The 13,323-nt window shown below is 36.7% G+C and overlaps 1 protein-coding gene across 1 annotated transcript in view; it reads right to left on the reverse strand.

The window, feature by feature from the left end:
• ATG3 (autophagy related 3) overlaps window positions 1–13,323 on the reverse strand; it is a 22,338-nt gene continuing 9,015 nt past the window's right edge. The window contains exons 5-12 of the mRNA XM_062004899.1: window positions 12,478–12,585; window positions 10,741–10,790; window positions 9,444–9,525; window positions 8,959–8,993; window positions 8,038–8,193; window positions 7,251–7,378; window positions 1,779–1,847; window positions 1–131 (exon numbers count right to left, since the gene is read on the reverse strand). Of these exons, the coding sequence (XP_061860883.1) occupies window positions 50–131; window positions 1,779–1,847; window positions 7,251–7,378; window positions 8,038–8,193; window positions 8,959–8,993; window positions 9,444–9,525; window positions 10,741–10,790; window positions 12,478–12,585 (710 nt within the window). The 3' untranslated portion in view covers window positions 1–49. The remainder of the gene's footprint in view (window positions 132–1,778; window positions 1,848–7,250; window positions 7,379–8,037; window positions 8,194–8,958; window positions 8,994–9,443; window positions 9,526–10,740; window positions 10,791–12,477; window positions 12,586–13,323) is intronic.

The raw sequence follows: 13,323 nt of genomic DNA on the forward strand, positions 1-13,323 counted from the left end.
TAGGTTACTTAAAAAAAGATTTATTAGAGGAGAACATCTCTCATTTTAGTTACATGGTAAAGTGCCTCGTGTAGTCATATTCTATCGTTGGAATGACCGCCTGTACAAATTTCAAGAAAATAAGAAGATACCTGAGTTTCTTGTCAAGGAAAATCTACAATAGCTAGAAATCCTGTAAAATACAGCAAAAGACACATTCAGTGGTCTGCTCAACAGTGCTTCTTGCTAACAGGGAAACAATACCTACCAATTATACAGTTAGAGAATGGGAAATTAATACAGGAGAGCTGTGGTAATGATGTCTAATGCTTGCCCAAACATACAGACTTTCTTTAACCTTTTAAGTTAAAGCAGGTAACCAAGGGTTATTTTCAATAAATCTTAGAACCACCACACAAATATTTACAATCCCATTTACATACTTAATATTTGCCATTAGCAAATGCCAAAGTGAATTGCACCTAGCAAGGCTAATCCCTAGCTACCTTCTTGCAGTTGCAGGGAAAGCAGGCTCCTCCCTCAGTATTTCAGTGACCCAGAAAAAGAAACAGGTTCCTGTTCTGAATCATTATTTCAAAGATCTCCTTCCTGTTGATGAGGGAAAACAGATATTAGTTTTGCTAAGGTGAGAAGTCTGGCTTTGTAGAGGTGACCTTTCTCATCTCCCTCGTGTCTCCTTCAAATGCACATTGGGCCTCAATGTGCAGTGTGGATTATACTGGATAGTTATAAACAGAATTGTGTGCCCATCTGGGACTGAGGTAGAGAACTGAAAAATTAAAATAAACTACTACTTTCAAGTGATAATTAAGTTATGTCGGTACTCGATAGAAGTAAAACTTATCTTAGCATGTCAGTCTCATGATAAACAATTTAATAATGAGGGAAGAAATTGTCTATTAAAACTTCACTTTGTTTAGCAATAGCAGAAAAAAGTAATACAAATCTTGAAGTGAGACATTTCTAGCTATTGAAGAGTAGAAGACTGGAACTACCTTGCCAGAAAAGTTATTTTCCATTTCAGTTTCAGGTGCTTGCTGCAGATTTAGCAAATCTCAACTCATACCACGAATGGGAATTTTATTGATTCAGGGAATTTTACAGCTGCTCAGTAATCCCCCCTTGCTTTTCTTAGAGCAGCAAGAGCAGTTAGAACCCTGTTTTGACAGAACACGCTTCTGTAACTACCATATCACCTTGCTAAAAGAAAACTCTAATTGTCAGGCACTTGCTATTGATGTTCAGAAATGTTTTAGTAATTTTTGTTGCTTTTTTTTTTTTTGGTCAGTTGAATGTTTTACCAAGATATTGTTCACATGCAGAGTAGAGATAATGGGATCTCTAAATCTTTCAGAAACTAATTTCAGATTCAAATCTAACACTGAAGCTGTTGTACCAAAAGGAGTGATTACAGTCTGGCTAGAGTTCATGAACCTCCAGACTCTGCCTCCTACACTGGGATCTCAGTTTCATACTCACAGCTACCTCCTCCACACCCCTAAAAAGAAGAGCTCAATCCCATTCCTTCAAATCCTACCTGCTTTCCCCATTGCTCCTGCTCCCAGCAACACACTGCCTCTGTGCCCCCCAGATCCACACCCACAACTGGTTAACAGTTTGCGCAGAGGAGCTCATCCCAGAAATCTAGCAAGTGCTGCCACAAAAAGCTGTTTACTGCTTTCACACACAATTGCATTCCAGTTTAGGAACTGTGAGATAACAGCTCCTTACACCACAAGAAATCTCTGAGAACATTGTGTAGTAATGAAAAAGGATACATGTGAACTCCAAGTTCTCCCCCACCTTCTGCAACAGTCTCAATTATTTTCTTCATCACTTCTGCATGCCTGAAAAACACATCAGAAACAGTGAAAACATTTTATGGAAAAAATAACTCCCTCTTGATCTCAATAGTATTAGGTTTTGTGCAAATTAAATAGTTTTGGACTTTTAGCTTCAGCAGCAGCAAGAAGAAGCAGCTTTAAGTTTACCAAGGAAAAAAAAACCTCAACAAGAATGGAAAGTTAATATTAAGTGATGAATTTAACATTATTGGCCAGCTCCTTAACATTTACAAGGAAAGAGAAAGACGCTCTATGCTACAGTGTAGACTAGGTACTATAATGAGAGTCAATACATATTGCTTGTCGCTAGTGTAATTGTTGATTGCTAAATGCCACAGAAGCTATCAGGTAAGTCCCCAGAAGGCAATCCTTCCCAGCAGCAGGCCACCAGAAGATCCCTGATGACCCTTGAAAAAGATAGCTAAAAATGTTGCAGCAATTTCTAGGCATCTGCTGCACTCTTACAAGGTATAAAACACCTAATTTATAGCATCCTAGAAAAGCCAGGCTGAACCAGCCCTGCAGAAACTCAGAAGTCTTGTCTCATACTGACTTTGGGTATATAAATTCTCTGGCTACAGCAATAACTTGAGTTCTGTGCCAGATCAACAGTTTCAAAGCTAAATGCTTCTCTCTCATGGCCATGTTATTGTAAAGCACTAGAGAGGAGGGTAAACATTTCCTCAGGTCACTGTGTTTTGACATTAAGTCATCACTGACATACCAGGTCTACTATGAACTACACAAACATTTGTCTACAAAGCTGATCCTGGGAATCTAACATGGTACCACAGAATAGCTGATATTGGGAGAGACTGGTCATCATTTTGTCCAAGCCTCCTTGCTCAATGAGCAGTAAATCAGAACAGATTGCTTGAGATCTTCTCTGGTTTGATTTTGAATATCTCTAGTCTTTATCAACTTCAAATCTTTTCACAATCAGTTACAATTCAGAAGTAATGGTCTTGTGTTCAGCATAGTTCTTACGTCCCATAAACCAGAGGATGATGCACACAGAAAATCGGAGGGAAGAACTACTGTATGATTATGTATTTTATTTAATGTTTATATATTTTTAACACAAACTCTGAGTTTGTGTAAGTCATCTTAATTTTATCTACTTCAACTGTGTTTTAAATTTATAGGCAATCTTTAATCAATGAGGTCACATGGGGCTATAGGCATCCACCCACACAACACTGAAAACAAGTTCATGGTAGTAGTTTAAAATATCCGTTCCGAAACAACCTATGTGCCTACTGAGAAAAAGCAATAGTGGTAAGCAGAGTTTGCATAACTTTCAGACCATGTTTTGAGACCATTATGCAAGTCTAAATAGCTGACCAGTAACTGGCATTTAGTATTTGCCTTCAAAGTTAATCATGCTACCAGGGACTGCAAACACAAGGAAGGAAGCTGTTGCAAAGTTACCAAGCCGCATTGTAAACAGGAACATGCAAGTCTGGGGAAATACTAAAGGTCAGCATTTGTCACTCACTGTCCTGTTGGTCTTTGCAAATTAGCTAACGTTCACAATTGATTCCAATTCTGGATTCCCATGATGGCTGTGCAGACATATGCCATATCAGGTGCCAAGGCCAGTTGCTTCTATATAGCTGTCTGGTCACCTTCAAAACTTAAGCTTTGACCTTGTCCGTAACTGTGGACTATTTTTTGCACTGGCGCAGGACATGGGTCACCCTACAGCTATTGGAAATCTTTAACAGGGTAGTGGCTCAACTTCATGTATCTTAATGACATTTTTTCTTTTCTGTTTTCTAAAGACTAGTTAGATACCAGGAATTCCATAATGGCTATAATAATAGTCATTCTTAACTGTTGTACAGTTACTCATTAAAACATTTGCAGGTGCTTTATACACTTTCTAAAGTTTGTTTCCCGATTTCAGTTTGCTTCTGTAAGAAAATGTTGAGGAATTAATATGAAGTAGGTATATCATCCCCCAAGGGAAAGAAAGAAGATAACTTTGGGAGAAATGTCATCTACAATATCCTGCTATCTTGTTTGTGGTTTTTTTTTTTTAACTTCTGAATAGAAATTCACCCAGAAGTAACACTAACTCAAGATGACTAAATATACTATATGCTCATCAGTGCTTGTTCCAGGACCTGTTTGTATATCACTTGAGATATCAAATAGATCAGACACTTAAAACATCTGCTAAAAATCACCTAATTTACTTTCTGGTATGGCAATCAACTCTTGAAATGGTTCAAGTAACATACTATTCTTATTCCAAGTCAGAAATACTGTTGTTTTTACTGAAAATGGAATGAGATATACAGAGTTAAGACTTACATTAAAGAGTTAAAAATAAGTTGAAACAAGCTGATTTCTTAGATTGATTACACAATCTTTTATGTTCTCATAAGCAATGTTCAATTTCCAGGTCAAGAAACCCTCTCCTGCTTCACAAATGACCAAAGCTGACAGTCAATACATTTGTTACTGACTTCACACTGGAATTCAGCACAGCTGACATACTGACATTGTCTGAGCATCAGCTGGAAGGACAATATATATCATCAGAAAGCAAAAGTAAAACCCAAAAGCCTTCCTGACATACGGAGAAAAAGAAACTCTAACACTAGAAATTATTCATTCCTTTCACACTCCTTGCAGTTCATAGAGGCAAAAGGCCTTCCATATGGCTTTCAGTCTAGTGGACAACTCTATATAAGCTTCCACTGTTCCCAGAATTACCTATGAATTTGATTCTATAACTGCTGTACAGAACTGAATTTGATTGTTTTTCAAACTGCCGAATTTGATTCTGTAACAATGATACCACTGTGTAAAAAAACCCCAAATGTCATCATTAGCAGAAACATTCAGAATCTGTCACGGTAAATTAACTTGGAGATCTACAATTCACTGATTCTTGCAGTTGCCTTTAGTCACTTCCCTGCAGGCAATTATAGAGCATGTAAGGAAACAGAGTTTGGAAGCCTCTCACCATTTATTCTGAAATGGAGAAAAATAAGCCTTTGGAATTAGCAATTCAGATCTAACTGTAAATGCATTTATTACTTAGCTAGTTTAATAGTTTCTTCATAATATCCACATTAAAAAAGTTGAAAATTGTAAATCAGTTTGCTGCAATTAATGAGGAAGTTGACTATGTTCCTCCCAGTACCATAAAAACGCTGACAAGTGATACAACTCAGAGCAGAGCTGCAAGATGAACAGTTTCAACTAACTACTCAAAATAGAAGCTATCGCAAGCAGCTGACAGCAGCACTAGACACTGATTTTTTCCTCTCTCTGACGCGTGACATGGTGGTGTACACGTCACAAGAAACAGCCAAGTACATTTAGGATCATCCAAAGACCCTAAGTTACACAACTCTTGGAACACCAGAGTACTGGTACTTCCTAGCTAAATTAAGAGCAAATCAAAATATTCAGCAGTTATTTTTCACCTCAGAAATCCAGACCTTGTTAGCTGTTAGCCTTACCAATTTAAGAAAATAGAATAGTTTGACTCAGAGAGTAAGAGAATATACTTAGAATCTCATTTTAGATGTGCCATTAGCATCTCAAGATGACCTTCTTTAAGCTTTCCAATGTTAAACAGTTGTCAGTCAAGTAGACTGCTTTTTTAAAATCTTTTTTTTGAAACTAGACAGCTTCCTCCACATTTAACACTATCAGCTATGCATCATCGATTGCATAATCTCACTGTGATATCACTTATCCTTCATGCTTAAAAGACTAATTGGAACAAGTGCCATGATGCAAACTGTTTCTTCGAGCGTAGATGTGGATTACATAACCAAGGCATTGGCACTTCACTGGCTTCAGAGGAAGTGAAAATATGTACACAGAGCTCTCTCATCCATGAAGACCCAATCCAAATTCACAGACCAGCATTAAATTAATTCTTGCTCTGCAAAGATATCTGCAAAATTAAGCAAATTACATTGCAGTCACAGCCCTATATAAAACTCACAGGCCTACCTAGTCTGTGAGGGCTGTCACATCCAAACATCTGGTCCTCTGTGTTTCTTCTTAGAGTGCCCTCTCAGCCTGCATCCACCAACAGGAGCTTCATCACAATTTATTAGTAGGGCTTCCAGCAACCACTAAATTAAGCCTTCACTTTAGGGTTTCTTCCTGCTTCTATTAATCAATCATCTTCCTAGTCTGTCTATCAAGGCTTGCTACGTTCATCCCACCTGACACTCCTTCAGAAACACTTGTTGCACAAAAAGCTGCATCTATTTTTTTATCCAAAACTCTGCAGACAGCAAATGATAAAGACAGTTAAAGCCACTAACAGGTTGACATATTAACACTGCTATGTTCATACAAAATATCTTACTGGATCAAACCAAATATCTACCATGTCCTGCTTATTATCTTATACCATGTGCTCAAGCAAGAGGCCGGAGTCCTAGTAATGCCTAGGCCATCCATCTACTAATGTGTCCCTCAAAGTACTACCAGCTTCCAGCAATATACAACCCAGGGACTTTCTAATTCTGGATCATTTTGATAACTTCACTTTCAATAACTCTCAACAAATTTTTCTTTCACTACCATCATACTGATTAGATAAATATTTATTTATAATACATTAAATATTTAGTTTAAGTAAGTGTAGTGTGCAGAATTTTATCCTTTTCCATGACAACAGTGCAAGATCATCAACGATGTCTCTTTTAAAAAATGAGACAAGAGCCCAAACTCACATCTATAAGAACCGCACACTATCAAGAAGCTGAAGAGTTAGACTGTTTAAGATACTGGCTCTGTATCACTGAGTCATCTAAAAGGATTTTAAGGTCTATATCTAAACCAAAAGGCACCTTTCAAAGCCCTAGAAAAAAAATAGGTGTGACTATCAGTTGAACTACAGACTTCCTACATCTTGAGTGAAAAATGTGGAAAACACAACAGAAAAGACCCTAAAACACAAGTGTGTTTTGCACTGGCTCAATAAATAATTCAGTGAGGTGATTAGAGGACCTCTGTTTATCAGTGTAAAATTTCAAGGACTCCCAGAGGACCAGAAGGTACTTATCACAAAATAAGAGTAATTTCATGTTCAAATAGTTCCCAAAGAACACATTGTACTTTCATCCTTGAAAAAAGCAGTAGATTAAGACGTAAGAGAACTTCTATCAAGTTCTAGTACTCTGCCATCTTCTGGAGTCTAAAGGGAAGTGGAGGTAAAGCAAATTCAGCAGAAAGAAGGTATCTCTAACTGCAAAGTATCCTTGCAGCAGTGAGCATTGGAATGACTTCAGAGAACTGCTGTTATCTTCCTTTCATACTCCTCAGAAGATAAAAGACCATTAGGGCAGACCATAAAACCTGATCCAAATCCTTAACAAACATCTTGTACTTGCATGCTGAATCACACCAGAAACAAAGAGTTACCTGCATGGATGAACTGAGCACATGGGAGGTGGAGGAAGATGAGGATGGTTTTCAATGGTCACTGTTTTCTTGACATGATCTTGACTAATATCTTCATACATATGCTCTACTGTTAAAGGCTGCCGTTGCTAAATGGGAAAGAGGAACAAAAGAACAAAAGCATTACTAACGAAGAATTGCTGAGAAGGACCAAAAGATTCTTACATCATTAACAGATGAAACACCATAAATTCTAAGCATCTAATATCAATGGTTCCAAAAGTATATTGAAAAGAACCAAGTGTTATAAAATCTGTATGGTGTAGAAATAGTCCAGCACAATTTTTTTGGTTTAATATCCAGGTGAGCTGTAAATTCAATATATTTGAGAATCATTTGATTTCCTGAGCTGTAAGCCCTAATCAGCTTTAATTCAAGAAACTTAGTAACTAAAGAGAACAGTGATTTACCTAACCCTCTCCCTCTAAAAATCACAAAGCCACATACCTGCTCACTTGTTTAAGTTTACAGCGGTTATTACTAGCTCTACAGAGCTGACAAACCCAAATAACAGAACATGATTTGCTTCCTCCCAAACGTGCTTGGTCACCAAGAATAGTTTTCAGTGAAATTGTTCTTACTTCTTGCAGGCAACATGAGTTCTGTCTGCAAATCTGCCTGCATAATGGCTCTCTACTTTTTCTTTTATATTTCTAGTGTGAATAATCAGCAAAATGGCCTTGCTATTTGACACAATGAGTCTAATTTCACAAAAGAGGGGAAAAAACCCCCAAGATATAGTTTATACCTCATCATATCCAAACAACCAAAGCCTTGGAGTTTGGTAGTATTTGTCGTAGGTGATGTAGAGGTCGTAAGTTCTAGTCTGTAGAATAGCATCTTCCCCTCCAACATCAACTTTAGCTTTGTTAGCTTCTACAATCTGTCTTGTGTCAAGTGTTGCCTGGTTCAAGGTAAAAAATAACAACATTAGTATAATCTTGTTTGGATTCCCTCCTTTCCCATCCTAAGTAGTTATGTAAAGCTGTAAAACTGAAATGAATGTTCTTAAGTAAGCATTAAAAAACTATAAGCTTTTTGGGGTTTGCTTTTACCTTTAAATTAGGAGTATTAGTTTCTCCTCCACCAAGTGGTTTTTGGTTTTATTTTTGGTGGGGTTTGTTTGTTGGTTTTAAAAAAGGTCCGATTTCTTAAGGAAGCATACAAGCACATTGTCACATTCCCCTCCCTTTTTTTTTAACCAATAACTTTTGAACCCAACAAACAATTCCAATGAAATTCAGAAGTCAGAGGTCTTAGTTTGTGCAAGTTCATGAAGACCTTAGCAGACCTTACCACAAATAATCATGCCCTCTGTTTTTTCTCATGACAGTCTGGTGTGTCAGTGTAATCTACTGAACCTATAAGCCACTCATCTTCCACATACTGCATGTTTTAGTTCTTGTGAATACAGCACTGTGTATAAGCAGAGGGAAAAGAACCAGCAAAAAGAAGCAACATTACTGTGAACACAGTCTTCAAGGACCTAAGAGTTAAGGTTACTGCAGTAGGTTGGCAGGAGACAAATCCATAGGAAACCAGGCTCAGTAATTCCACTGCTCATAACAAGCTTGTTGTGTTATCCATTTGTTACTATTATTTTCACTTTGCTTGAGCTTGTATTGGTGAAAAGCATTGTAACAGACAAGAGAGAGAACTGTTCACTCACATCATCTGTCTCCAATAGCCCACTTTCTTCATACTCTGAAAAGAAGACCCATAAAATTCTATGTTCAGCTTGTAGCTAGTGATAATATTTCTCATTCACAAACAATTCCTTTAAAACAATCTATGTTTAACTAAAGATGTTTTGTTCAGGTGGACTTCTCAACCCCCAAACCAGACTGTACCTTTTTAAATGCAAATCTGACCAAGACTATGGTAAGCATATGATGAACAAGGAAGCTGAGCTGAATTCCTAATTTATACTTGCTTGGATTTGTTCTGCTACTCAAATTAATTTCTCAATAACATTCACAGAGGTTTTGGCACACAAGTTAACCATGCATCAATTACACCTTAAAAAAGATAAAGAGCATATGCTTGCCAAATTTTTCAGCACATATTTCACAAAAAGGAGTGTTTTCTTATAGAGTGTATTGCTTTAGTTAAAGGACTGAAATAACACACGTCCCATCCAATTTAAGGAATTACCTTCCATGTCTGCAGCTTCTCCTTCATCTTCCTCATCATCATCTTCATAAGATGCTGAACGTTCTGGTATTTTTATGTTATCCTTTAGAAGTTAAATTGAAAGCACTGCTTTAAATACTGCTGCATCTACACAGTCTAACATACACAGCAAATTTAAGGTATAAATCCAGTAAATACATACAGTGAACCAGAAAAATAGTTTCTGCAATACTAAGAAGCACTATACTGAACTGAAACATTTGCTTATTAATACAACTTAAAAGTCCTAGTAGGATATTAAAAATCTGCTTAAAAATACCTCCTTTGACTTTATGATCTGGAAGGGTTTAATTCCCAAGTTATGAATCACAGTAACATTCTGTGAGCATTGTGCTTCACAGAAATAGTGATCACTTTTAGGCATCCCTTAAAGTGTTTGGTCCACTCTCATGCTACTGACTTGTGAAAAAGCAGTACCTTTACTATGTTTGCCACAGTTTCACTTGAAATACATGTACTTCACAGTTCATCATATCAATAACATTTTGAGCTGTTTACAGCTGTGCAGTAGCATGTCTATTCTTTCACCCTTAGGTTTAGAATTCAAAGTTTTCTGTTTGGATGGTTTAACAAACTCCCATAGCGCACAGACAGCACCTCACTTTAACTACAGCATTTTGTGACCTTCTCCACATTTCTTAAAACAAGTTAGCTAACACATTTTCATTTCCAGTACTTCCAAATCTTCTGCTTCCCGAGGACTTAAGTTTCAGATTTGGCTCCTGCTGCAGGCTGACTTTGTTGCAACACACAGAGAAACTGATGACTTTATAAGACATATACATTTAAACAGTTTAGCACTTCTAAACTTGAGGCCACAAGCCTGTCAAACAAGATCATATATGTTGAAACTTTGCTGGCAGTAGTTAAAATGTTATTAAGAAACACTTTACCTCCCTACTTTATTTTTTTCCATTAAAAAAAATATTTACACCATATTCCCAAACACTAGTTTCTTAAAACACAAAGTTGTACTAATCCTGTAAAGAAAATCTTTTACAGTTTCTAGAAGCCTGGCACAAGAGCACATTGGCTAAAAGCATTGCAAAAAGAACATCACCTCAGTAAAAATGTAGTAATAAGGGGATGTACGTGCTTAGACTAATAACATGTGCTCTGAAGGTCAGTGTATTCTTGCAACACACCTAGTGACAAAGAATATTTTATCTTTCACAAGCAGTAGTAGTTTGTTGTAGTTAAGACTTATGTTACCTTTAGGTCCTGTAACAAAGCAAGAAGAACATTTAGAAACAAGTACCTTACTGTCTAGTGTGAGCTCCTTAACTGCTTCTGTTGCACCTGCTACACCTGTTAATTGAACAAGTTTGCGTTAGAACAACTTGTTTCGTTGTTGCAGAACAGTATAGAAACAGGTCACAAAGACTTCAGAAAGCAGAAGATCATCTTTCCAAGTTACATTTTATAACCATTTTGATATTTGAAGGGCTGTTTGTTTGGTATGGGTAGTATACTTGGTGCTGGTCATCCATAAACAAACTATACCAGTAAGAAAGAGCACAACAGCACAGCTCTTGAATGTAGTAACAGTTTTGATGATGGAATGTTACAAAGTCATTTGGATTTCTACTTCAGGAAATTTTTGCATAAAAGAGTTTGGGATAGGCATTCATGTCACAATAACAAAACTGAACTTCATGAGCAAGACATGCATTTATGAACATTTCTGAGCACCTTGAAAGCAAAGTGTTCATGACAAAGCATCACTGCTTTCAGCTGAGAGGAAGTGGGGGGTAAAAGAATCAAAGTCACAGTAGCATCTGCTCTTGAGTTCCTCCCCATTAGTCTTCTAGTTTTACTGCATCTGTCACCTAGTACTCTGTGGTATACATGCCAAGACTCTACTTTGACAAAGTACATTTATTTAATTAACTCTCCAGTTGATTTGGCAGAGAATCTATTCACAGCAGGGATGGAAAATCCAGCTTTAACTCAAGGATATGACTAAACTATGCTATGTTTCTTTTGTGTGAGATGTTCAATTATGAACTGTGATACTGTCTAAGAATTGACAATGACAAAAAATGTACATCTACAGAAACAAAAGGCATCTTCTCCCACTCATTTTCTCCTCTGCCTGGATGAACTATTTAGAGAACTTCTTCCACATTACAGCAAAAAATTTACACCAAATAATGTAAAAATCTGAGTGGAGTACTTTCTAGCTTTGGAAACGGTGGAGACAACGTCAATGAATGTCAGAATTATATTCACTCATGCTAGAACATGAAGAAACAGACTAAAACTAATACACTTGCCAATACTTAGAAAAGAGCAAGGATTTATAAGAGGTTGTGCCAGAAAAGCTAAAAGGTAGATTCACGTAAGCAGTACTTTTTGGGCTTCTTTATAAACATATGCTTACATAAGGACTTAGTGTAAAAAGAGGATCATCTCCCACACTCATATCTCTATTAAACAGTATTTTATTTCTTTTTAGTGCCTGCCCACACCCCCCCCAACCCTTCCCCCAGTTACTTCAGCTACTAAGATAATAGCTATTTTCTAACGATCTCCCTTTCTAACTCAATCTAACAGAATGGGAAACACTGAAATGATTAAGTCAGTTAAGGCCATCATTAAGGTAAAGACCTCAACATGCTTCACAAGCAATCTTGAGAAAAGAGAAATGTGATTATTCTTTGAACAAATAAGGTAAACAAGCATTTTCTTCACAGGATCTTCTTACTAAGGAACAAGCTCATTTTTAAAAATAACTTCCTAGAACATTATTAAGAGAACATTGAAATAATCTTTTCTCAATATCTCTAAAAGTAGCCTGTCTCAGTCATACACAACTTTAAACACTTGAGCAGCTCCATATCAATCAACTGAGTAGCTGGCAACGTAACCTATTGCTTCCAGATTAGATACCAGTACACAGCCATTTATACGTCAGAAAAGATTTTACTTAAGAGTGGAAAGTGAAAATCTTTCAGGTTACGAAACACAAAATCTGAAGCAAGACTTTGAATACCTGCATTGTGAAAAGTGTCTACCCATCCCCCATCACCATCATCTTCTTCTATAATTGCTTCCTGCTCATCTGAGTACTCCATCTGCTTACACCTTTTGTAGCACGGCACTGCAAAAAATTGCAAAATGACTGCAGTCATTCCAATGTAAAACCAGACTGGTGCAAGAAATTACCTTGTAAAGCCTTCTGAAATGTGGTAGTCTCTCCTACTTACTTATTTAAGGAAACCTAAAATTAAATTTCAAACGTAAAAGCATGAACTTAAGAAAATATGTTGATGTGCTGTACCGGATATTTTATTTCATGCACAACGTAACACTTGTAGTGCCCTTAAAAATTCATTGTTACCCATATAGAGCACTTCCATCCAAACTTAAGGATTAGAAAATAATTAACTTCTCATTTGCTAACAATTGGAGACAACTTATTAGTTTTTATCACATTGCTAAACAACTTTTAGTTTAAGTACAACTTTGCCTGGATTAGCATCAGTGTACTAAACTGATATGTCATTAGAATTCTGCTAAAGGTCTGCTTTAGCTATTTATGTGATATATGAGGTATGTTTAATTGTAAATTAACATCTAGAAGTATAGAAGAAGCTAGAATTAATGTGTTTTTTAGAATAACTTCAGTCATATGCATTACTGAGACATTCAAGTACAGATCTATATAAAGTTTTCATAAAGTGGTCAAAGAAAGAATGTGGGTCTAAAGGCAAAACAGACATTCTCCAACGTCATAAACAAGTGCTATGTAAAACATGTTCCTCTTCTACTTATGTTTAGGAAAAAAACCCTGCTGCACAAAGTGCAGAGTTTGTAAATTGCTCTTAAATCTTTCAGA

The sequence above is a fragment of the Colius striatus genome, chromosome 1 (genome assembly GCF_028858725.1).
Source record: "Colius striatus isolate bColStr4 chromosome 1, bColStr4.1.hap1, whole genome shotgun sequence".
In the NCBI taxonomy this organism is placed as follows: Eukaryota; Metazoa; Chordata; class Aves; order Coliiformes; family Coliidae; genus Colius; species Colius striatus.